Below are 26719 nucleotides of genomic sequence, written 5' to 3'. Positions count from 1 at the left end.
TAACGGGATTTGAACGTAAATTATGATCCTCACTTCTCATAAATTTACCAATTAATTTAAACTAGTTGACATGTATCCTGATCCAAGTTAAATATATGACTTGTTATCGTAGTAAAAAAAATCCATTTGTTTGGTCAAGCTAATTACCAATTTACCTTGTGCAATTGCTTGAATTGATTCCATTGACTATTAGAGGACAAACAATAACTCTTTATAAAAGAAGAAAAAAGAATGATAATATGATCGACTCGTGCAAATTGATCGTGTAATGGCTTAACATGTGACCTCGCAGACGGGTTAACCCGTCAGATCAGATCTTGTGATAATAAACTTTTGGGTCGGGATGGATAGAGTCGGTTCAATTCATGTTTATGCCAATTTGGGTCCTTATTCGCAAGGTTGACTTGTCAATCAAATGAAACAACTTCAAATTGATAAAACTTTAAGTTAATCCGAAAATTTTCAGCTTACCATTGAAGATTTGAAGTTGCTCTAATAAGCGCGTTAGATTTTGCACACGGTCAAACCATTCGAGTGGTAGAAAATGGTGACACCTACTAGGCTACTACATATCCTGTCTAATAACTTTGATGTCTGCTTTCAATACCATTAATATGTGGAGTATATCTATTACCTAATACCTACCATCTTTCGTATCAATTGATCTCCCTAATGACGAACATATTGATCTGTCTTAATATACAACTGGTCAAATACTGATTCATTACTCGTATTATATAGGTAAATGCGACATAAATTTACAATTTTTTATTCATTTTACTTTTTATCTCATTCATCTTTTTAGTCTTTTTACGTAAGGAAAAAAATGGATTCATTATTTCCTTCAACCATCAATACGCTAACCATCCCTCTAAATCCTCAAATAATTTCCACAAATTCACGCTTACACACGAAAAAATCAATAATTTCATGCAAAAAACATTTCAATAACAATGAAAACCCTAATAAAACACCCCCAAAAAAATTACACTCCACCTATATTGGACCGTAGAAACATGCTCATTGGCCTCGGTGGATTATACGGGTCGACCCTAACCCTAACCAATGGCACCGGACGCAGTGGCAAATCTAGGATTTATGGAATGGGGGTGAAGTTGTAGTATAAAAAAAACGAATTACTCAAATCAAGGCCGTCCTTAACATTTCGTGGGCCTTGTGCGATATTTAAAAGATAGCCACTTTTAACAATAACTTATATTAATATATAATTTTTAATTAATGCTTGATAAATACTAAAACAATAATCAATGGAGAGCGGTAGCAAGGTTCACCGAACTAGTACAGAAATGGCTTTTGGCAACGGTTAAAAAGCACTTTTGGCTACGGTTCCACAACCGTAGTAAATCGGGGCGTTGCTTTAGATCAAGCACCAACGGCTACGGTCATTAGCCGTAACCAAATGTTGGTTTTGGCTACGGTTACTAATTATAAACCGTAGCTATATGTAGGTTTCGGCTACGGTTACTAGTATAACCGTAGCCATATATTGTTTAATAGCTACGGTTGTGTCCTTATAGCCGTAGTCATATGTGATATAAAGCAACGGTTATATCTGTTAACCGTTGCCGTAAATCATTTTTTTTTTTTTTTAAATGCTGGCCTTTTGTAGCAGCCTATATATTATAGATGGTCATATTGCAATATGCTCATGCAACTCAAAATCAATCCATAACCAAGACAATATTCATGATGCATACATTATCCGTTAATTCTTATGTCATCATCCGCTACAATTCCATAAAATAACCGTACAAGAGTCATTCTTGTGCCATTATCCGCTACAATAACTTCAAAACAACCAATAATGATTTTTGTGCCCATACATAATTACTAAAGAAGATTGTCCATAAAATAAATAGCCCATAAGTCTCGAACCTCGTTGATCTCTTCAATTGTATAGGAAGCTTTTGATCCAAACCACTACCAATAAATCAAAGCACTTATTAGAGCCCAAAAAACAAAAGTTCATTTTAATCCTACATTTTAACTAGTAGCTAGATAAAATGAAAAATACCTTCTTATGATCTTTAATGTACTGGTAGCGTCTCACTATATCTAACATGTACCGCATCACATAGTAGCCACACTCTGTATTTTCAGTTTGTTGATGACACTGTACCGAAACCATGCATTTAAAAAAAATAAACAAAACCAAAATCAACATAAGAAAACAAACTACGAACAACGAGAACGTATTTAACTAGAATCAGCGCCAAGACGAATGATTAATAAATTGATATGGACTTACAACAATGTTACTCCATTTCATTGATAAGCCTGATTTTAGTGTGGAACCTGCCTTAGCCCTAAAAGATCGAAATGCATTGCGCCTTGAAAGAAAAAAATATAAAAAAAAGTATTAGTATCGCTTAAAATTAATGTTAGTGCAAATTTTTTCCACTTAAGATAATATGCAAATATCATGTGGCTAGTCTACCATTCAGCACTAAGTACAAAAATGAAACACGAATGCATTTGCATAGTTGGATGTTAATCTTGTAAAAGATGATTCAAATTGATTTACGAAGTATACTACTACATCGCACTCAGTTATACTATTTGAGTTGTTATTCTTACGCTTAATTGGTTATGTCCAGTTTCGTTATATACCATAAACCAATCTCTAGGTCTGTTACATTTAACTCAAATGTTACACAAATATTTTTTTTAATGCACCTGAAAAATGATATTGAAACACTCGTTAGTCATTAGTCATTATCAGTCGTTCCTCTCATTCTTTTTTTCAATCATCAACCTAAAATAAAAAAAACCTAACCAAGTATTTTGAATCTTTCACGTCCTTAGAATTTGATGAAATATACTCCTAAGCAAACCCCACACACCCTAAGTTTTAATTTCCAATGAAATGATTCCACCTCTCGCGAAGACACCAACCATTATCTTTTCTACTCACAAGTATCTCTCTTTTCTTACAGCATAATTACGCATACTCCCTACCAGTACATGCAAAATTCTTCATCAAACTAGAATCGTTCATCACTAAACAATGACACATCTTAGCAAAAAAAAAAAAAAGATAATATGCAAATACTTACATCTGTATCAAATGCTTAAAAGAGACATCTCGCTTTGACGTTGCCTTTGGATCACAGAAATATGCCTCATGAATCAACGGACAAATTATTGCTAGAAACCAGTGATCTCTGTCCAATAAAGGTAAAAAAAAACCAGAAATATGATAACTTTATCAGGCTACTTCAGTAGAAACCAGTGATCTCTGTCCCACAAATTCACTACTGTCAAACGCCCAACACTTCCATAAATTTACCCATATTTGGTTTCCATTTGAACCCCTAACATACAACAATCAAATTAGTGGAAGCTAGGACGATCGAACGGTCGCATCAATGACATGTCTACACGTCTTAATTGATAATATTGCTCATTCTCGCTGCCACAAAGGCAAATATAAAGGAAAATGATAACAAAGAAAGATAAGACTTACCCTTGATAAAATGGAGCAAATATGATACGAACCAGGGGCGGAATCAGGGCTAGGCTACTCGGGCTAAAGCCCGAGTAGTTTCTGAGGAGAAAACAAATATATCCGATTTCAAGTAGTAGAGAATCAGCAGTAGCCTTGGAGTCTAGTGGTAATATATTTGGTTTTCAGAGAAACACCCTGGGTTCAAGCCTCCATAGTGTCTTTTTTACTACCCTATTCGTTTCTTGATTTCTTTACTAAGTTTGTTGTTTCTTTCACTTGTTATACATCTATTTTTCGTTTTATTTTTTTTCGTTTCTCATCACTTATCAAACATTTTACGGCTAACGAGTGAGATGTGGTATGAAAAATGTTGTTATATAATTTCTCTTTTATAAATTTTTTTTACGGAATATACAATTTTCAAAATTTACTTCATAATTTTTAGAAAATGCTTACATTCTTTTAGAAGGGAGTATAAGTACATTTTAAATGAATTTCACTAAATTAAAATTGTTTAGGAACTCAATTTAAATAGTTCACCATCAAAATTGTTAGAATGATTATAAATTAGTTCCATTCGACATAAATATTATGATATCGATAATAATTAATAACTTGTACAGTTGTATTTGTTCCGGGTGTAATTTCGGAGCAGTGTTATGACCACGTAAGCTTTGCTGAATGATGACTTTGCTTGACTCTTCCTTTCGGCCTCTCCTGAAACAATGAACAAACTGAGGGCTCGGCTTGGTACCGAGCGTACTCACTCCGACGCTCAAGTCAGTAAACTTAAAGGGATTAAGTTGTGTGTTAGTTGGCAAAGTATATTGTAGAGAGATAAGGGAGTTTATACCAGATTGTGAGATGTTTTGGTTATATTTTTGGATCCTTTTCTCAATGAGAGAAGTGGAGTATTTATAGACTTTCACCTTTTGTCACGTAGTGGCCAAGTGGCAGAGCAGGTGGAAAAGACTGTTCTACCCTCGGCCGAGGGACCCATGGCAGGCCGGTTGGCCTGGCTGACTCCATGCCGAGGGGTCTTGGATATGAGTACGCGGATATGTCTCCCGGCTGGCTGGTTGCCTAGCCGAGACCCAAGTGACAGGCCGATAGACTGCGTCGGTTAGGCTGTCTAATACGTTGACTTGCTGTCTTTTATCTTTGACCTTCCTCAATGTGTTGACTCGGTCAGCGGGTACAGAATATGCCCCATCAATTTGCCCCCAGCATAGTCTATGCCGTGGTATGGATCTCCGATGAGTGTTGAGCGTATATTCTGCGCATGTTTGAACTTCTCCATCGGCTTCTTCTTCTTCGGCTTGGTTCTGTTCCCTTGGTTCTGTTCAGGTCGTACCATATCCCCCCTCCACATGGTTGTGTAATGGACATCCAATGTGGAAAAGAAAATAGGCGCCGGCCGAGACCAAGGTTTGAGAGTGCCGTGTGCCTTGATTGCCCCTGGCTGTTGCTGCTTTCCTCGGCTTGACTCTGTTTCTTGGTTCTGTTCAGGCCGTACCATATCCCCCCTCCACATGGTTGTGTAATGGACAACCGATGTGGAAAAGAGAAAGGCGCTGGCCGAGACCAAGGTTGAGAGTGCCGGTGCTTCTAATTGCCCCCGGCCGGTGCTGCCAAGCTTGGTTGATCAGCTGGCCGGTTTCTAAGTACATACCAAGGAGCGTGTCAAAGAAGTTTGGTAACTGTTGTGTCGATTGACATTCCGTGGTTGCATGCGTGACACGTGTCCTGGTGTCGGTTGGTGGACGCTTCGTCTTCATGGGCTTTGCCCTGATTGGTCAATTGAGTGGGCTTTGCATCTATAAATAGAGCAGTGTGCCCTCAATTTTCTGCACAATCTTCATTCTTTCAAAAAATTTCCTCTCTTAGTTTTTTGAAGAAATTTCTCTAGTCTTCAAAGCGTTACTCGGCGTAACACTTATTCCCAAGGTAAACAAACAAATTTTTTCAACTTTTTTACTTGTTAATTATTTGCTGTCACCATGTCTTCTGCTGATGCCGGACCCAGTACCACTGTGCCGGGGGGCGAACCGTCGCGTCCTGATGGGTAGGAGCCACTGGTTGTCACCCCGATAGGGTTTGGGGGTCTCAAGCCGCCGTCTCCTGAAATTGATGAGCAATTTTTGGAGGATTTTTCTGATGAAGATGACGATGATGAGAATGATGATGAGGCGACCCCATCTGGTTCGAAGAGGCCGCAATTCTTGGATCACGGTGACGCCTGCTCGATCAGCCCCGATCGCGCTTGGACGAACAAGTTCGCCTCTTGTTCCGGGCCTGATCTTTTTGAAAACCATTACTCCTTCGGCAGGGAGTATAAAATTGTTATCCTTGAGGATGGTCAGGAGGTTTGTTGCCCTCCCGAGGGCCATATCGGCGTGTACATCAGACACCTGGAGTATGGGCTCCGGTTTCCTCTAAATGTACACGTTGCTGCCATAATCAAAGTTATGAACGTCGCCGTGGCGCAACTGCATCCGTTGGCCATCAGGACGATTGTGAGCTTCGTATGGCTCTGTCTTTTTAAGGGGGAGACCCCAACGGTTAATCTGTTCCGCCGGCTCCATCATCTTCGGCAGGCCACCCTAGGTGGCACGGGGTGGTACAGCGTTCAGACGGAGCCGGGCTTCGTTACCGTTACCAAGTTGTCGTCTTGCAAGGACTGGAAGGGGCGGTGGGTGTACGTCGAGGTGCCGGAGGATTACCCACTGCCTCGGTCATTCCAGAGCCGCGTCAATTTGCGGTGCGAGAATAAGGGGGAGCATGATAAATATGTCTCCCGGAGTAAGCTTAAGATGGACGTCAGCAGGGTCTATCTTACTGAGGATGAAAAGCGGGCGATGAGGCTGTTTGCCGCTGAGAAGGATGGTACGCCGAAGGGATGGATGCCCCCGACGCAGATCGTTCTTCAGGACGAGCCGCTTTGCCGCGTCGGCCTCATACCGGCCCTCAACCAAGGTGAGTAGGGTCGGTGTGAGGCCCATCTTTGCTTCTATGCTTCTGTATTTGAACCTTGGTTTTACTTCTTTTAACTCTTGCTTCGTTTCTTTTGCAGACCGATTTGGCCCGGAACTCTCCGCTTCCGTCCTCAAGAGGTTGGGGCTTGACAAGAACGGGAGAGTTATTGAGCGGCATCCTAGGGTCGAGCCGCGTGATCGTAGACCGGCCCCCAACGAACTTATGGAGCAGCAGTTGAAGGCACTGGATGTGGCGGCGGCTCAGGCGAAGATTGGCGGACGTGTGCCGCGCCGAACACCGAAGACAATTACTACGGCGGCCACGGCGTCAACTCCGGCGCAATCTTCGATCCCCGAAGTCCAAAGGGAGCAGGTGGTGGTCGTCGATATTACCGATGAGGAGGTCACCGTTGCGAAGGGTCCTCCTCCTTCGAAGAAAAGAAAAGAAACAATGCCTGCTACCGCTGCTACCGAGGCCGGGGGAAAGAAGGACTCAGCCGACCCTCCATTCAAGAAGGTCCAGACTGGTACGGATCTAACCCATGGCTCGGATTTAGCCGGTTCTTTAGGCATTCCTGATGATAGGCTCTCTGACATGTCAATGAACGTTGACATGGATGATTTGTCTGAGTTTTTTGTAGATCCGCCGTCGTCGGCCGTCGCTATCACTGAACGACAATTGGGGAAGAAACCTGTGCAGGCGGGCGATCAAAACGTCACCGTTGACTCTTCATCCCAGAAGGTTTCCCCTGCTCAGCTTGTAGCGGAAGGCGCAAGGTTGTCCATGAGGCTGGCGCAGTGGACTGAGCTAGCCGGCGCTCACATTATAGAGCAAGAAAAGGTCGTGGCTCAATCCGCTCCTGAGCTGGAACGGCTTAAGCTTGAGCTTGCCGCTACTAAGAAGGTGGCCGGGAAGGCGAAGCTGGACCTCCTCGATGAGCGGAAGCTTAGGGAGGATGCTGAGAAGGCGAACTTGGCTGAGAGAGCTAAGGCTGAGTCTGATTCCGCTAAGCTGCAGGAGGAAAAGGAGAAGCTTGAGGTCGGCTATAAGACCATGGTTGAGCTTAGGGAAGAATGGAAGTCCCTGCATGGCGCCGAGGCGAAGGAGCACAGGAACACTAAGGTTGTCCTTGCTCAGAGGGAGAAGGACATTGAGACGCTCCAAACCGTCGTCATCCTTGGCATGTGTGCCAAGTACCGGGACCAGGCTAAAGACGCTACCAGGGATGTGATCAAAGAGCTCTTTCCCGAAGGTAAATTCCCGTGGCTAGATTTTGATCGGCTTCTAGACGAGAAGGCGGCTGGTGCGGAGAAAAAGGCCGCGGAGGAGGCAGAGGCGGCGAAGGCCGCTGAGGAGGCTGCGGAGAAGGCGGCCCATGCTGCAAAGGTGAAGGCGGCCAGGGAGGAAGCTGAGAGGGCTAAGGCAGATGAAGCTGCCAAGTCGGCTTCTGGGCCACCCAAAGATGGTGATGCTGCTACTGCTGCCGGTGGCGAGCAGGAACAGGCATAGGGAGACGGGCGGTCGTTACCAGATTCACCCGGCGTTTCGGACAGCTTCAGCTGTTCGGGGGCCAACTATTGAGCCTTTCCTCCCTGCCAAGCTTTTGGCGCTTCAAATCTTATGTCTGTAACCTTTTGCTGTACCTTTCTCTTTTTTGTTGAACTTTGGTAGGTAGTGTTTAGGCTATCCTTATGGGGACGGCCGTCGACTTCTTTCTTGTATTACCTGTAAACATTTCAATAAGAGTTTGTTTATTTTGCCTCCGGCTTGGCCGAGGTCTTTATCTCATTCTCATCTGAGTTGTCTTCTTACGTTATTAGTTGAGCGCTTTTTTTTTTTTTTTTTTTTTTTTTTTTTTTTCGTTTTTACCTTCGGCTTGGCCGAGGCAGTTAGAATGCGTATCTCAACTGTACTTAACGTTTTTTCAACATGTTGGCATGTTGGTCGCTTCCTCCACCACCTCCGGTTTTAGCCGAGGCGGTCAGATTTGCTATCCCAACCACCGTTGTGAACATGTTAGCGTATCGGTCGTTGTGTCCCCGTCACTCTCGGTTTGGCCGAGGCAATCGGGGTAACGGCGCGACAGCGTTCGTATCTGTAGACGTGTTGATCGCTTCCTCTTTCACTCTCGGTCTGGCCGAGGCGTCCGATTTGCGTTTCTCAACCGTACTTATACGTTCCTAAGCATGCTGGTCGTTGTGGCGAGTAACAACTGCTGTTGGCAGATCGCGTTTCCCTCGTCACTCCCGGCTTTGGCCGAGGCAACCGAGTTTACGTTTCGACTGCTTTCCGTATAGAGACATATTGATCGCTTCCTCTGCCACTCCCGAATTGGCCGGGGCAGTCAGATTTGCGTCTCAACAGTGCTTATACGCTTTTGTACTTCGGTAGTGACTGCCCGGTTTTGGCCGTGGCGTCTTCTTTGGCATGACTTATGGAGGGGACAAGTACTTTGATGGAAAACTTGGATCATTCTTCATAAGGTATAATCATGCGTTGGGGTGTCCACAACGGTTTCGGACACCTCCGCCGCTATAGGAAGTATTTCCTTAGGTTGTCCGTGTTCCAATGGCTCATTAGAGGAACACCCTCCATGTTTGTCAGCTGGTATTCATCAGTTTGCCCTCCTGTTGTAAGGATGGGCTCTTGTACTTCCCCCCGGTCCGAGACGTACATCAGTGTCAGGGACCGGATGGACATCACTGGATTACTCCCATCCGTTGAAAAACAGATTTTCTATCCGCCCCGTCGGAGCTTGCTCCTGGGTCTCCAGCTACATACTTGCTGAGGCTCCCCTTTCGGATTAGCTCCTCGATGGCGTCCCTTAGGTGCCGACAGTTGTCGGTCTTATGGCCGGTGTGGCCGTGGTACTCGCAGTACTGGCTCGTGTTACCGTCCTTCCCCCCCTCATCTTGGGGGGCCTTGCCCACTTCTGTCCGTCGTTCTTGCTTAGGGTGAAGATCTCGGCCGGTGATTTGACCAGGGGGGTGAGACTGTTGTACCGCTTCGGGGTGTATGGTCCCGAACTCCCCCCGGCGCCCGCCGAGTTCTGTTTCCTATTAACTCTCTCAGACCGTGACCTATTCCTGTCACGGTGGTCTTCATCTATATTGTCCCGGCGGCTCTTCCTCTCTGGGTGGCCAGATTCACTGTGGCCTACCTAGGTCCTGTGATAGTCTTCCACCTTTATGGCTTGGTCGGCCATCTTCCTGGCGGTGTCTAGGTTGAGGTCCTCGCACTTGATGAGCTCGTTTTTGAAATCGCCTTTCGGTAGGCCTTTATCAGCGCGAAGGCCGCCAGTTCAGTGTTCAGCTCTCGGATCTGCTGAACCTTTGCGTCGAATCTCTTGACGTAGCTCCGGAGGGACTCGTCCTCCCCCTGTCGGATAGTCAAGAGGTCTGATGTCTCCACGGCCCTTCGCTTGTTGCAAGCATACTGGGCTATGAAGTTGTCTCTTAGGTCGGCATAGCAGTATACCGAGCCATTAGGCAGCCCCTTGTACCAACTCTGTGACATGCCATGGAGAGTCGTTGGGAAGACTCGGCACCACACCTCATCGGGTTGCTCCCACACCGACATGTACGACTCGAAAGCCTCGGCATGGTCGGTGGGGTCGCTATCCCCTTTGTATGATATGGCTGGCATCTTCAGTTTAGTTGGCTTCGGGACGTCGAGGACGCAGGCACTGAGGGGCTGTCTGACCACGTGTCGAATGACACGCGGCGATCGGCTCCTCGCACCCTTTGCCCGGCTTGCCTCCCTGTGGCGGGAAGGGCTTCCTGTCCGACATTGGTGAGTCGGACTTCTCTCTTCGTTTCTTCGGGGGTGGCCTCGTTGACGCCGCGGCGAAGCTGTCCTCCCGTGAGGGGGGGAAGGACTTTGGTCTGCCACCGGCAACACGGGCACCGCTGGCGTTTTGGTACGCCTGTTGGGGTTGGTGTCCTTAACAGTTAGTGCAAGGACTTATAAACCTCTAAAAGGATCAAAGGGCATACTTTGGTATTATTATCAGTTGATCCACGTTTATCAATAACGGTTGGCTTGCTAGATAAGTTTGACGTTATTGTCATACGGATGGCGGTGATCAACTGGTCCCTAAAAGTCACACCTATAGGATACGTTCGAGAGACGTGACGATGGAAATACTTGTCATGTAGATGCCAAAATTGACTAACCAATTAGTCCGAGTTATTTGACTAGTAATTAGTCAAATATGTGATGTTGAGATATTATATTTAATACGGATTAAATATCATGGGCTAAGGCGAATTAACCAGTTAATTCGTAAAATTAAATATAAGCGATTTATATTTAATTAAATGTATATTGAATGTAATTATACAATACTTTTTTTGTCGGACACGTATTAATAATTCACTAACCCGTATTATTAGCGATGCCTTAATTTTCGATAACCGATAACGATTTATGATCGACCGTGTCATATGCATTTAGGATTTCGGGTCGTACCATGAGTTAGAAATGAGAGAAAGTGGAAAGCCCACTCTCCCTATTGAGAGCTCACGGCCGAGCCAACAAAGAGGAGTCTCTCCTCTTTGTAACCTAATCATTCTTTCACAAAAGAAATTAGGGTTTCGAGAACAGTGCCTCTCGAAATTCGGATCTCTCATCCAGTGAAAAACACACATCGCTTCTCCCAATATTGCAAGGCAATCGGAGAACACTGTTCTAGCACAAGGGCATATCTCGGACAAGGTCTTGGGTGCAACAATTAGGAGGAATCGGTTTGATTTACTTTCTTTACGCCGTTCATCAAGGACCCGAGGTTGATTTCTTGTTCCTTATCGTTTTTATGTTTTATGACTATATTCACATGTATATTTTACGTTATAGTCCTACAATTAAAGGGGTAGTATACGGATATTAACCCACAAGTGGTATCAGAGCGAGGCCACGTAAAATTTTATATGTGTTTTTCATCAAACGATTGTTGAAACGATGAATTATGGTTAAAAAAAATGTCACGGCTCACTTTTTTTTTTTTTTCGGCAGACCTTATTTTTTTTTTCTCGGCAGAATTTTTTTTTTGTTGCTGCGTTTTTGGTTGCATTGGGAACCGTGTCCTGTTTACACGGTTGCTCTAGTTGTTGTTTTGTCTCGAAATCCATGCCGTTTCATGTTTTACACGGCTGTTTTGTTTCAATTTTCATGTTGTTTTTACATGTTGTTATTTTATACGGAGATTATAGCAACATGTCAAGTTTTTGTCAATTGTTAAATTTGTTTTGATGCGTTTTCGATCAAAATTGCAATTGATTTTGTCTCGACAAACTGTTTTCACGAGGGTTTTGAAGTTTCAGCCATATAAGCATTCGATCGAGCGTATTTCTACTCGATCGAGTCTTTGTTTCTCTTGTTTTTGCTCGATCGAGTCCCCTGTTGTACTCGATCGACCTGTTTCTAAAACCTTTTGCTCGATCGAGTCCTTGCGTATTCGATCGACACGCTTTCAAAACCCCTCTGCTCGATCGAGTTGTCCTCGTACTCGATCGAGCGATTTGTCTTGATATAGGTACTCGATCGACCACCGGTGTTGTCGATCGAGCACCTCTGGTTAGCATACCTCTCGATCGACTTGCGATTGATCGATCGAGCCTGTTGTCCTCGATCGAGCACTTATGTCCCTGGATCGAAGGATTTCGTCTTTAACAGCTTTGAAAATTTGTTTCTTTTGATTTAAATTTTCTTTTGGCTTCTATATGTACTTTATACGGATATAGTACACTCGCTTAATAGTGAATCGGTTCACTCACGTACCATATAGTTGTTTTAAAGCGTCTTTAAAATGACGGATTGTAATGGATTAAAATTAAATGATAGAAGCGGTTTTATCACATGAATTTTAATCATTAAAAGGTGGTTTGGATAATTTTAACATAATTACGGAATTATGTCACGAATGAATTTGTTTTTAGTTGATGCATTTTATTTATCGTAAATTATGAATGCCGTGAATGCCTTTTATTACGTATTTAATTTTTACAATTAATTGTAACTTAGTGTGGGCTTAGTAGAACGTGTTACCGTAATGATGGAACACGGTCTTGGTTGTATTTTGAGATCTCGCATCTCCGTTTTGGATTTTTCACTTGTAATTACAGTTTTAATTAGAATGTAAATAGGTTTATATTTGTAATTTTAAATTGTAATTTTTGAGAAGACCAAAGATGGAGACCAGATGCTCACTCCCACTACTTGGATCAAGATGGAACATCAAGACAAGCTTTTCGGGTCCAACGGTGGATTCCAAAGTTGTATTTTGTTCTTATACTAGGATAGGCCACACTAGGAATTTTTATTTACGTATTGCATTCCTTTATTTATTTTTCGCAACGATTATTTGCATCATATTCCGCCTAAAAACCAAACCACCTATAATTTATTGCATGAAAACTGACACATATAGAGGTCACGAGTTAGTTTTCATTGACATTCTCATGTCACACGTTTTAAGCCATCATCCAAATAAATTCATTCACGACAGACGCTAGTTATTCGTTCACTTAAAATGAATTATAATTTTGTTGATGGGATCTTCCTCGTATAAACTAAAATTGAGAACGGTCTTTATAGGTCAAACTCCAATGAGTCCCTTCTTCGTCGGTAGGCATACTATGACCCCTTCTACGTCGGGTAAGTTGGAACCGATTGACCTATTTTATCTCAACACTATGGTCACTCGTACGATCCTGTGATCATGGTGGACTATAGATAGGATTTACGGAAATCTATCGACCAAGAGTTCTTCCGGAAGAATTAGCTAAACAGTTGGCTTATCAATTTACTGAAATTGAGTCTTGGGATCACTTGTATCTTTCTTGAGGGAGATCAATTATGCAAGTGCGAGAGTCTACATGTTTAAAATGAATTTTAAAATAGACTTAAATCACCTCGATGAGTTGCTTATTTCGTTTTGTTTTTCTTTCTTTTTCAGTGTAGATCACGATTTTAAACTGCTAAACATCAAATGGCTGGTTCGAGTGATAACCCAATGCCAAGTGCCACATTGGACCGTGAGTCCTGGCTTAGGATCTTCATGAATCAGATGAATCAGTCTACTCGACTGAAGAATGATGGATCCAACTTCGCGGACTCGGGAGGCGGCATTACGGAATCTTGCCGCTGGCGACGGGAAGCTCAAATATCTCTTGGAGCCCATCCCGGCAAACCCAGGTCCCACGGCTAGAGCTGCAGAAGTCACCAAGTTTAATGATTTCTGTATGGAAGCGGGTGCGATTAAAAACGTACTCATTTTTGCAATGGAACCCAATTTGCAGAAACGCTTCATAGCCCATGGTGCAAACAAGATTTTCACCACGCTCACCAAGGAATTCTCGAAAGCACCGAGAATCGTGACCTATGAGCATACCACTCGCTTCTTTGATGCGAGACTCGAAAGGGCCAACCGGTTAGCCCACACATTCTCAGCATGATTGAGAATGTCGAGAAACTGGAGACCTTTAACTGTAACATCAGCGAGAATATTGTTATCGACCGTATTCTTCATTCACTCCACGATGGTTATTCGCAATTCAGAGCGAATTACTATATGAATGATTTGAAGAAAACTCCCCATGAATTGCACTCCTCCTCGTGCACCGAGAAGGACATGAAGTGCGGTGGGAGCTCGAAACAGGATGTTCTCGTTGTGTCAAACAAAGGGAAAGGTAAGGGCAAAGCTCCGGCAAACCTAACGATGAGGCAAGGCGAAGTTCAAGAAGTCGGGTTCGGGTAAGAGTGGTCTGGTGAGGCGAGCAACTCATCGGGCATGACAAAGAGCAAGAGTGAAAACATGGAATGCCATCATTGCCACAAGACTGGGCATTGGAGACGCACATGTCCTGTTTATCATGAGGACTTAAAGGCAGGTCGTGTTAAACCTGTTGGTATGTCTTCTCTCTCTTCTATTTTTATTCATATGATTGAGATTAACCACGCAAGTTACGGAACTTGGGTACTTGATACTGGTTGTGGTTCTCATCTGTGTAATCATGTGCAGGGGCTCCGAAACATCGAACCCCTCGTAAAGGGTGAGGTGGACCTGCGTGTTGGGAATGGAGCAAGAGTAGCTGCCATCTCCAAGGGGACATATGTGATCCAGCTTCCTAGCGGATTTGAGTTGTCTTTATTTGACTGCTATTATGTTCCTAGTCTTTCGAAAAACATTATTTCGGTTTAAGCGCTTGATAAACTTGGTTTTTCATTTGTAATAGAAAACAATGCTTGCATTTTCTCATTACACGATATGATTCTACGACAAGGCGATCTCCATGAACGGAATTTATGTTTTAGATCAGACCACGGAAATATTACACGTAATGAATAAAAAGTTAAAGGTGGGTGACAAAGATCAAACGTATCTATGGCACTGCCGTATGGGACACATTAATGAGAAACGCGTAAAACAGCTCATCAAACATGGAGCTATCTCGGCCTTTGATTTTCAATCATTTGGCACGTGTGAATCATGTCTCATCGGTAAGATGACTCGGATTTCCTTCAAAGGTGTTGGAATGCGCGCGCTGGCTGGCGACCTATTAGGGCTCATACACACGGATGTATGTGGTCCTATGTCAATCACCGCACGAGAAGGCTATAGGTATTTCATCACTTTCACGGACGATTTAAGTAGATATGGCTATGTCTACTTAATGAAGCACAAAAGTGAATCCTTTGAGAAATTCAAAGAATACCAGAATAGGGTACAGAACCTATTGGGTAGAAAGATAAAAACACTGCGTTCGGATCGTGGTGGCGAGTATCTTTCTCACGAGTTTGATCAACACCTAAAGGACTGTGGGATTGCCCTACGATTAACTCCACCGAACACCTCGGTTGAATGGTGTGTCCGAACGGAGAAATCGAACACTACTTGATATGGTTCGATCCATGATGAGTCACACGGTTTTACCGATTCGTTATGGGGTTATGCTCTTTTGTCACCGCTCTAATACTTAACAAAGTCCGTCTAAAGTGTTGACAAGACTCCATATGAACTATGGAAGGGAACGGTCCCTAACTTGTCCTTTATACGGGTTTGGGGCTGCGAGGCTTATGTCAAGTGGAGACACGAAGATAAGCTCGGCCCGCGATCGGTCAAGACATACTTTATAGGTTATCCTAAAGGATCACGTGGTCATTACTTCTATTCGCCAACCGAACAACGTGTTTTTGTTGCGGCTAGTGCGACATTCTTAGAGAAGGAATTTCTCGAGAATGCAAAGAGTGATAGAACCTTCGACCTGTCGGAGATTCCAGAACCAAACACCGAGCAACCATTGGAGGAACCTGTTCCTTCAATCCCGGCTGCGGTGAATATTCCTGAGGAACCTAGGAGGTCGGGAAGAGTCTCTATTCCTCCGGACAGATACATTGGTATGGTCGAGGAACATGACATAGATGACGTTCTACTCTTAACGAGTAGTGAACCCGCAACCTATAAAGGTGCCATGACAAGTTCGACTCAAAGCTATGGCTTGAGGCCATGCAATCCGAGATGGACTCCATGTATGAGAACAACGTGTGGGATCTTGTTGACTTACCTGCTAAGGTTCGTCCCCTTCAATGCAAATGACTTTACAAGATAAAGCATTCTGTGGAAGGTCAGCAAGATATCTACAAAGCACGACTAGTTGCTAAAGGTTTCACCCAAGTGCCAGGTTTGCACTACGATGAGATTTTTGCACCCGTAGTCATGCTGCGTTCCATTCGGATTATCTTAGCGATCGCCGCTTTTCATGACTATGAAATTTGGCAAATGGACGTGAAAACCGCCTTCTTAAATGGCATTTTGGAGGAAGAGTTGTACATGGTACAACCCGAAGGTTTCATCGATCCAGTACATCCTAAGAAAGTGTGCAAGCTTAAGCGTTCCATTTATGGACTTAAGCATGCATCAAGGAGTTGGAATCATCGCTTCGACCAAGTGATAAAAGACAATGGATTCACTCGATCGGTCGAGGAACCATGTCTATATATCAAGTCGAGTGGGAGCAAGATTGTCTTCCTAATATTGTATGTTGACGACATACTCCGATTGGGAATGACATACCTCTCTTAACTTCGGTGAAAGTATGGTTGAAAAACCATTTCCGGATGAAAGATCCGGGGAGAGGCACAAAGAATTCTAGGCATCCGTATCTATCGAGATAGAGCACGACGGATGTTATCTCTCACCAGAGTCTTACATAGACAAAGTCCTAGAGAGATTCAGCATGACTAACTCCAAGAAGGGGTTCCTTCCTATGGCTCCAGGGTGCATTTGAGCCAGATCTCGGCACCGAGACACCGGAAGAGAAAGAGCGCATGACACGGATACCTTATGCTTCGGCCATAGGATCAATCATGTATGCCATGATATGCACACGTCCGGACGTGGCATATGCATTGAGTATGACAAGTCGATTCCAACAAAGAACCAGGTGAACCACATTGGTTGGCTGTCAAGAACATTCTTAAGTACCTCCGGAGGACCAAAGATTGGGCATTGACTTATGGAGGCGAACAAACGCTATGCGCAACCGATTCTGTGAGATGCTAGCTTCCAAACGGATCGAGATGACTCGAAATCTCGATCGGATTCGTTTTTACTCTTAATGGCGCTGCATCACCGGAAGAGTTCGAAACAAACTGTTAAAGCAGATTCTACGACTGAGTCCGAGTACTATGCCGCGTCTGAAGCAACAAAGGAAGCGATATGGATGCGTCAATTCTTACATGGGCTCTCTGTAGTGCCTAGTTCGAATGACCCGATCACCATCTATTGCGACAATAGTGGTGCCATCTTCCAGGCTAAGGAGCCAAAGTCTAGCAACAAATCTAGACATGTACAACGGAAAGCTCATCTAATCCGGGATTACGTGGAGCAAAAGGAAGTAGTGATAGAAAAGATTGCTACTGATGATAACATAGCAGATCCTCTCACTAAACCATTACGACAAGATAAGCATGAAGGGCATGTTAATTCCATGGGAATTAAACGTGTTCCTAAGTTGTAGTACTCTTTTATGGATCGATTCATTCTCCCCTTGTACTCTATATGACATCATCGTTTTGATAATTTTTATATATATTTTGTTTTTCATGTGGAATTGTACGACAATTTTGAACACCACAAAGTGAACTGAACAAACATCATATCTTTTTCAGTCCTTAATTGCCCACATGAGCTGATAACTCTGGCAATTATTTTGTGACGTTGGTTGATGGTGGGTTCAACGAGCCATAAGTCAACCGGTTGACTGACCAATCACAGAGGCGATTTATACGGATATTTCGTAGGACACTATTGTGACATCGACGTGGAGTCCTAAATGTTTCATAACATTCGCTGCCCGGTCGTGGATAGGACTTCCATGGTGATCCTTAGAGTCGAATCTCTTGACTATCGACCGTCTCCCGAGACTACGGCAGATTTTGGGTGACTTTGGTTTCTTTCTCACGGTCATCCGTAAAGGGGGCCAAGTAGATTTTTTCTTGGTCATTTCATGTTGTGCTTAGATCGGAAGGAGTCGAGTTGAAGGAAATATTCAGCCTTTATCAGTACTCGATATTTCTCGGGGCCACTCGAGGAGTCAGAATCGAAATGCATGGCCATGCTCGGATACGGATTCGTTTTATCGGTTAAGTTACTCTCTAGTCGGGAAACCACTCATGATACTGGATCGATTGTAAAATACGACCTTTGCGGATCCGGATCTGCAAATTGTTTTACATTGAGTGGGAGAGATTTTAAATGAATATGAGAATCGGTTATCGCACATACACTTGTTCGGACAAGTGGGAGTTTGTTGGAGCTTGTGTCCTCCAATTAGTGCGGATAACGTCATTGCACATGCACTTGTACGGACAAGTGGGAGCTTGTTGGGGTTGGTGTCCTTAACAATTAGTGCAAGGACTTATAAACCTCTAAAAGGATCAAAGGGCATACTTTTGGTATTATTATCGGTTGATCCACGTTTATCAATAACGGTTGGCTTGCTAGATAAGTTTGACGTTATTGTCATACGGATGGCGGTGATCAACTGGTCCCTAAAAGTCACACCTATAGGATACGTTCGAGAGACGTGACGGATGGAAATACTTGTCATGTAGATGCCAAAATTGACTAACCAGTTAGTCCGAGTTATTTGACTAGTAATTAGTCAAATATGTGATGTTGAGATATTATATTTAATACGGATTAAATATCATGGGCTAAGGCGAATTAACCAGTTAATTCGTAAAATTAAATATAAGCGATTTATATTTAATTAAATGTATATTGAATATAATTATACAATACTTTTTTGTCGGACACGTATTAATAATTCAGCTAACCCGTATTATTAGCGATGCCTTAATTTTCGATAACCGATAACATTTATGATCGACAAGTGTCATATGCATTTAGGATTTCGGGTCGTACCATGAGTTAGAAATGAGAGAAAGTGGAAAGCCCACTCTCCCTATTGAGAGCTCACGGCCGAGCCATACAAAGAGGGAGTCTCTCCTCTTTGTAACCTAATCATTCTTTCACAAAAGAAATTAGGGTTTCGAGAACAGTGCCTCTCGAAATTCGGATCTCTCATCCAGTGAAAAACACACATCAGTTCTCCCAATATTGCAAGGCAATCGGAGAACACTGTTCTAGCACAAGGGCATATCTCGGACAAGGTCTTGGGTGCAACAATTAGGAGGGAATCTGGTTTGATTTACTTTCTTTACGCCGTTCATCAAGGACCCGAGGTTGATTTCTTGTTCCTTATCGTTTTTATGTTTTATGACTATATTCACATGTATATTTTACGTTATAGTCCTACAATTAAAGGGGTAGTATACGGATATTAACCCACAAGTGGTATCAGAGCGAGGCCACGTAAAATTTTATATGTGTTTTTCATCAAACGATTGTTGAAACGATGAATTATGGTTTAAAAAATGTCACGGCTCATTTTTTTTTTTACTCGGCAGCCTTATTTTTTTTACTCGGCAGAATTTTTTTTTGTTGCTGCGTTTTTGGTTGCATTGGGAACCGTGTCCTGTTTACACGGTTGCTCTAGTTGTTGTTTTGTCTCGAAATCCATGCCGTTTCATGTTTTACACTACTTTTTGTTTCAATTTTCATGTTGTTTTTACATGTTGTTATTTTATACGGAGATTATAGCAACATGTCAAGTTTTTGTCAATTGTTAAATTTGTTTTGATGCGTTTTCGATCAAAATTGCAATTGATTTTGTCTCGACAAACTGTTTTCACGAGGGTTTTGAAGTTTCAGCCATATAAGCATTCGATCGAGCGTATTTCTACTCGATCGAGTCTTTTTTTCTTGTTTTTGCTCGATCGAGTCCCTGTTGTACTCGATCGACCACTTTCTAAAACCTTTTGCTCGATCGAGTCCTTGTGTATTCGATCGACCTGCTTTCAAAACCCTCTCGCTTTCGATCGAGTTGTCCTCGTACTCGATCGAGCAGATTTGCTGATATAGGTACTCGATCGACCACCAGTGTTGTCGATCGAGCACCTCCTGGTTAGCATACCTCTCGATCGACTTGCAGTTCAGTCGATCGAGCCCTGTTGTCCCTCGATCGAGCACTTATGTCCCTGGATCGAAGGATTTCGTCTTTAACAGCTTTGAAAATTTGTTTCTTTTGATTTAAATTTTCTTTTGGCTTCTATATGTACTTTATACGGATATAGTACACTCGCTTAATAGTGAATCGGTTCACTCACGTACCATATAGTTGTTTTAAAGCGTCTTTAAAATGACGGATTGTAATGGATTAAAATTAAATGATAGAAGCGGTTTTATCACATGAATTTTAATCATTAAAAGGTGGTTTGGATAATTTTAACATAATTACGGAATTATGTCACGAATGAATTTGTTTTTAGTTGATGCATTTTATTTATCGTAAATTATGAATGCCGTGAATGCCTTTTATTACGTATTTAATTTTTACAATTAATTGTAACTTAGTGTGGGCTTAGTAGAACGTGTTACCGTAATGATGGAACACGGTCTTGGTTTTATTTTGAGATCTCGTATCTCCGTTTTGGATTTTTCACTTGTAATTACTGTTTTAATTAGAATGTAAATAGGTTTATATTTGTAATTTTAAATTGTAATTTTTGAGAAGACCAAAGATGGAGACCGGATGCTCACTCCCACTACTTGGATCAAGATGGAACATCAAGACAAGCTTTTCGGGTCCAACGGTGGATTCCAAAGTTGTATTTTGTTCTTATACTAGGATAGGCCACACTAGGAATTTTTATTTACGTATTGCATTCCTTTATTTATTTTTCGCAACGATTATTTGCATCATATTCCGCCTAAAAACCAAACCACCTATAATTTATTGCATGAAAACTGACACATATAGAGGTCACGAGTTAGTTTTCATTGACATTCTCATGTCACACGTTTTAAGCCATCATCCAAATAAATTCATTCACGACCGACGCTAGTTATTCGTTCACTTAAAATGAATTATAATTTTGTTGATGGGATCTTCCTCGTATAAACTAAAATTGAGAACGGTCTTTATAGGTCAAACTCCAATGAGTCCCTTCTTCGTCGGTAGGCATACTATGACCCCTTCTACGTCGGGTAAGTTGGAACCGATTGACCTATTTTATCTCAACACTATGGTCACTCGTACGATCCTGTGATCATGGTGGACTATAGATAGGATTTACGGAAATCTATCGACCAAGAGTTCTTCCGGAAGAATTAGCTAAACAGTTGGCTTATCAATTTACAGAAATTGAGTCTTGGGATCACTTGTATCTTTCTTGAGGGAGATCAATTATGCAAGTGCGAGAGTCTACATGTTTAAAATGAATTTTAAAATAGACTTAAATCACCTCGATGAGTTGCTTATTTCGTTTTGTTTTTCTTTCTTTTTCGGTGTAGATCACGATTTTAAATCGCTAAACATCAAATGGCTGGTTCGAGTGATAACCCAATGCCAAGTGCCACATTGGACCGTGAGTCCTGGCTTAGGATCTTCATGAATCGGATGAATCGGTCTACTCGATCAAGAATGATGGATCAAACTTCGCGGACCGGGAGGCGGCATTACGGAATGCTGCCGCTGGCGACGGAAGCTCAAATATCTCTTGGAGCCCATCCCGGCAAACCCAGGTCCCACGGCTAGAGCTGCAGAAGTCACCAAGTTTAATGATTTCTGTATGGAAGCGGGTGCGATTAAAAACGTACTCATTTTTGCAATGGAACCCAATTTGCAGAAACGCTTCATAGCCCATGGTGCAAACAAGATTTTCACCACGCTCACCAAGGAATTCTCGAAAGCACCGAGAATCGTGACCTATGAGCATACCACTCGCTTCTTTGATGCGAGACTCCAGAAGGGCCAACCGGTTAGCCCACACATTCTCGGCATGATTGAGAATGTCGAGAAATCAAGACCTTTAATCGTAACATCAGCGAGAATATTGTTATCGACCGTATTCTTCATTCACTCCACGATGGTTATTCGCAATTCAGAGCGAATTACTATATGAATGATTTGAAGAAAACTCCCCATGAATTGCACTCCCTCCTCGTACAGACCGAGAAGGACATGAAGTTCAGTGGGAGCTCACGGCCGAGCCATACAAAGAGGGAGTCTCTCCTCTTTGTAACCTAATCATTCTTTCACAAAAGAAATTAGGGTTTCGAGAACAGTGCCTCTCGAAATTCGGATCTCTCATCCAGTGAAAAACACACATCAGTTCTCCCAATATTGCAAGGCAATCGGAGAACACTGTTCTAGCACAAGGGCATATCTCGGACAAGGTCTTGGGTGCAACAATTAGGAGGGAATCTGGTTTGATTTCTGTTCTTTACGCCGTTCATCAAGGACCCGAGGTTGATTTCTTGTTCCTTATCGTTTTTATGTTTTATGACTATATTCACATGTATATTTTACGTTATAGTCCTACAATTAAAGGGGTAGTATACGGATATTAACCCACAACGCCCAACCTCTTGCATCGCTCCGGACAGGTTGTTCGGAGTCACCTTAGGGGCCCTGGTCACCTTTGGGTGCGCTGCTGTAACCGTCGTTGCGACGGGGGTTAGCGGCGTACTACCCATTAGGTCCAGGAATAGCTTCAGTTTGGCTGCATCGACCACATGTCCCATGACAGTGACTTGGTCGGCGGGCAGCGGCGTTTCTATCTCTTTCGGCATCTCGTACTTCACCGGCTCAGTGACTCGGCCGGTGGGGGACTGCCCGATCTCAGAATTGGGGAACGTCTCGTCCGGATAGTATTCAGTTTCTACACTCACAAGTTCTGGCTGTTTTGACATCTTTCTAGCTCTTTGAATGGGTTTTGGGTTTTTGTAAGGGAAATGACTAGCTTTTAGTAAATACTTCCCACAGACGGCGCCAATTGTTCCGGGTGTAATTTCGGAGCAGTGTTATGACCACGTAAGCTTTGCTGAATGATGACTTTGCTTGACTCTTCCTTTCGGCCTCTCCTGAAACAATGAACAAACTGAGGGCTCGGCTTGGTACCGAGCGTACTCACTCCGACGCTCAAGTCAGTAAACTTAAAGGGATTAAGTTGTGTGTTACTTGGCAAAGTATATTGTAGAGAGATAAGGGAGTTTATACCAGATTGTGAGATGTTTTGGTTATATTTTTGGATCCTTTTCTCAATGAGAGAAGTGGAGTATTTATAGACTTTCACCTTTTGTCACGTAGTGGCCAAGTGGCAGAGCAGGTGGAAAAGACTGTTCTACCCTCGGCCGAGGGACCCATGGCAGGCCGGTTGGCCTGGCTGACTCCATGCCGAGGGGTCTTGGATATGAGTACGCGTATATGTCTCCCGGCTGGCTGGTTGCCTAGCCGAGACCCAAGTGACAGGCCGACAGGCTGCGTCGGTTAGGTTGTCTAATACGTTGACTTGCTGTCTTTTATCTTTGACTTTCCTCAATGTGTTGACTCGGTCAGCGGGTGCAGAATATGCCCCATCAGTATTTATTAGTAATAATCGTTTATATTTGGCTCAAAGAGTACAAAAATGATACGCAAAATGTAATATCCATAAAACCATTTTATAAGTATCGACTTACCAAGCTTATATTGTAGGCTTCTATTACAAATCTCGAGAAAAAAAAATAGCATTTTGTATATTTTAAAATTTAGCCCTAGATACATTGAATTCCTAGTTCCGCCCCTGATACGAACACCACGCATCTTAAGCAAGCTGCACTCCACGTAATCAATTACTTCATCGTTGACTATTTTATCAGTTCCCATTTGAGACATGATTGTCGGGCACAAAAATCCAACACCGGACAGCCCTTCGTGATTCTCCTCCTCACAAAGTTTTTTATGGTTAATTTTTTATGGTCACTTGTTTGGAGTCCCTCTTAAGCTAGATGTAAACAAACAGGAGTATAAGAATAGAAAAATGCATGCAGTTGAGAAGGAAAAGAAGGCAACATAATGTTTTCATTATAGAAAACCCAAAACAGGAGTATAAAAATAGAAAAATGCATGCCAATTGTATGGAGTTCTCCTCTCATAGATGGATACTATTCAATAATTTAACTTTTAAATACGGTTGTCACTAAATTTTGGGAGCAATAAACGTCAAACAAAAATAAGTTCAGCTAGTCTTGCTTGTTACAGGCTAATCCCGTCACAAGCTTGTGACCTCTCACAAAAAGGGAGAGGGGATAAGGTGGGGCACCCTCATGTGCTTCCGACTCACCTCTCAATGGGCATTTTGTGAGAGGAAACGGTACCATTGTGACGGATATCAACGTCACAAATGAGAGTTTGTGAAATAAGTTTAGCCGGATTTAAAAATTTGAAACATGGACAATGGCTTTTTTAAACAATTGTAATAAGAAATACCATTTACTTAAGAGGTGTTTGTGTTCAAGATGACCATTTGACACTCTGTGTTAGTGCATATTTATTCTGCAAGGCTACTTTCCATACCTACCTCACAAGCATTATCGTCGGAATTGGCACCGGAACAGACACATCCTCACCAATGCCATTTTCACCAACCAGTAACTCGGCAAAAAAGCTACACACCAAGACTTACCTAGTAAGCTACACTTTTATACTAAATCATTTAGTCAACAAAGACGATATTCATTTATACCCACTCGTATACTTCTAATCCTAAACTAAAATATTCGATTAAGATATTAAAAAAACTTAACCCTAACCTATTGGACCAGAATCCCCAAATTACAGCACTAGAACCAAAGGTGATTTAAAAAAAACTATTCCTAAGCTTTATAATGATTAAAAAAACTGATTTCCGTATAACAATGGACCAGAATATACTCACAATACACCAAAATAAGCTTTTCCTAAATCCAAAAGAAAAACCATACAAATTGATTGTTTATAATCCAACCCTAAATCCAAAAGAAAATCCTAAACTTAGTATAATACTAACCCTAAATCAAATTAATCAAAAATTAAATAAATATATTGATTTGTTGAGGAAAATAATATATAATCCAAACCCTAAAAAATTGATTTGTTCAGGAAAAAATATCAGAATTGATTACCCGAATTTTCAGTATGGCGGTGGTGGTGGCTTCGGCGTGAGCGAAAGGAGGTTGAGGTCGTGACCTGCTGGTGTTGGCGACAATCAGTTGGCGATCGGTGTTGGCGACTTGGAAGTAAATTGTGATAGAGTTGATAGGGAAGAAATTAAACAGTGCTGCGTTGTGATTTTGAGTACACCCTTTTTTTAAAAAAAAATAAAATAAAAAATATGATATATAGTTTGGGACAGGAGCTTGCAATAGAAAAAGTCAAGCAACGCCAAAAATTATTACTTTTGCGCCTAAATTCATTTCGATAAAGGGCTACGGTCTATAAAATAGCCGTTGCCTTAATACATTTTCAGCTACGGTTTTTAATATAACCGAAGCCATTGCTTTTTTTTATTACTAATGCTACGGTTATTTGATAACAACCGTTGCTTTTTATAATAGGCTACGACTATTTTTCATGACCGTAGCCATTTGTATCCGCCTAATGTCATTTCTGTACTAGTGGAAGTACTTGTTTTTAAATATGATTACGCTTCTTTAAAATATTACTATATTGTCATTGTCATGGTGGTTGAATGAAGCTAAATAGCAAATAAGTTGATGCAGGTTCGATCAGGGGCGGCCCGTTGGATTTGGAGGCCCTGTTCCAAATACTAGGTGGAGGACCTTACGATGATTGCGTCATAAAAAAAATATGAGACCTGTAATGTATGAGGAGGCGTAAAATTTAAAATTTCAAATACTATAAATATAAAATTAATCGCGTCAATTTTTTGATTTAAATCATATTACTTTAATTATATTATTTTGTTTTTTGTAAACAAATGTTCACTCTATTTCTTCCAATTAGCGTTTTTATACTTTTATTTCTAGAAGTAAAGTAATTAGAAAAATAAGGCTACAATAAAAAAAATAGTCAGAAAGTGCATTATTGACTATAACATATTCGATTCGTTAAATAAGATCACTTTTTTAACACCATTCTTAATTATTTAAGACCGTCTTAACTTATAGAGGATTTTCACACCCGATTAAATTAGAATTAGAAGTAAAACAAGGGTGTTAGAGGTTTCAAGATAATACAGTCGTAAGCAAGATCAACGTTTTTTTTAAAACGACAAAATTATCAAGTCACTTGCACTAATATGATGGATTTGCTTTTAAATATTGAATGGGAAATTTCATACGAATGAACTTTTAAAATTTACGACCACGAAAAAATCCAAAAATAATTGACGACGAAATAAGAGATAAAAAAAGAGAATGAAACTAAAATAATTAATTAAAGCTAACTAAAGTTAACTAATGAAAAAAAAAAAAGAAAATAATAGAAATACAACAAAAAAATCCAAAAATAATTGATGTAAAATGACAGCTTCAGGACTCGAGCCTGGGACTTCATTAGGCTTTTTTGTTGTTGTTTGTTATTAGGCCCATTACCACTATGCCATAGGAACAACTGTTAACTTTATAGAATGTTAATACGCACTTTAACAATAACTCCTTCCAAATGAGGCACCCAACCCTATTGAGCCCCGGTTCGGTGAACCGAATTGAACCACTTAAGGGCCACCCCTGGGTTCGATTCTTCCTAACAACACTTTCAATTGATTTTTAATATGCAAATTTAAAAATAAAGTAAAAAAAGCAGTTGCTAAGGCTCGAAGCCTCAAAGGTGGGTGATTGTTTCTACCACTAAACCACTGAAGTTAATTAAAATATAAGCACACAAT

At 41.8% G+C, this 26719-nt stretch overlaps 1 protein-coding gene across 1 annotated transcript; it reads right to left on the bottom strand.

The window, feature by feature from the left end:
• Nucleotides 1-1690: 1690 nt before the first annotated feature.
• On the bottom strand, nucleotides 1691-25211 carry LOC141644104 (uncharacterized). Its single transcript, XM_074453551.1, has 7 exons — nucleotides 24996-25211; nucleotides 23647-23836; nucleotides 3488-3519; nucleotides 3078-3185; nucleotides 2270-2351; nucleotides 2036-2134; nucleotides 1691-1941 (listed from the first exon to the last, which is right to left on the bottom strand). Exons 2-7 carry the CDS (start codon nucleotides 23725-23727, stop codon nucleotides 1852-1854), a joined length of 492 nt encoding a protein of 163 aa, XP_074309652.1. The 5' UTR covers nucleotides 23728-23836; nucleotides 24996-25211; the 3' UTR covers nucleotides 1691-1851.
• Nucleotides 25212-26719: the final 1508 nt, after the last annotated feature.

Source organism: Silene latifolia, chromosome 2 (genome assembly GCF_048544455.1).
Source record: "Silene latifolia isolate original U9 population chromosome 2, ASM4854445v1, whole genome shotgun sequence".
NCBI lineage: Eukaryota > Viridiplantae > Streptophyta > Magnoliopsida > Caryophyllales > Caryophyllaceae > Silene > Silene latifolia.
Note: the sequence above shows the minus strand (reverse complement) of the source record. Positions and strands in the feature narration are given on the sequence as shown.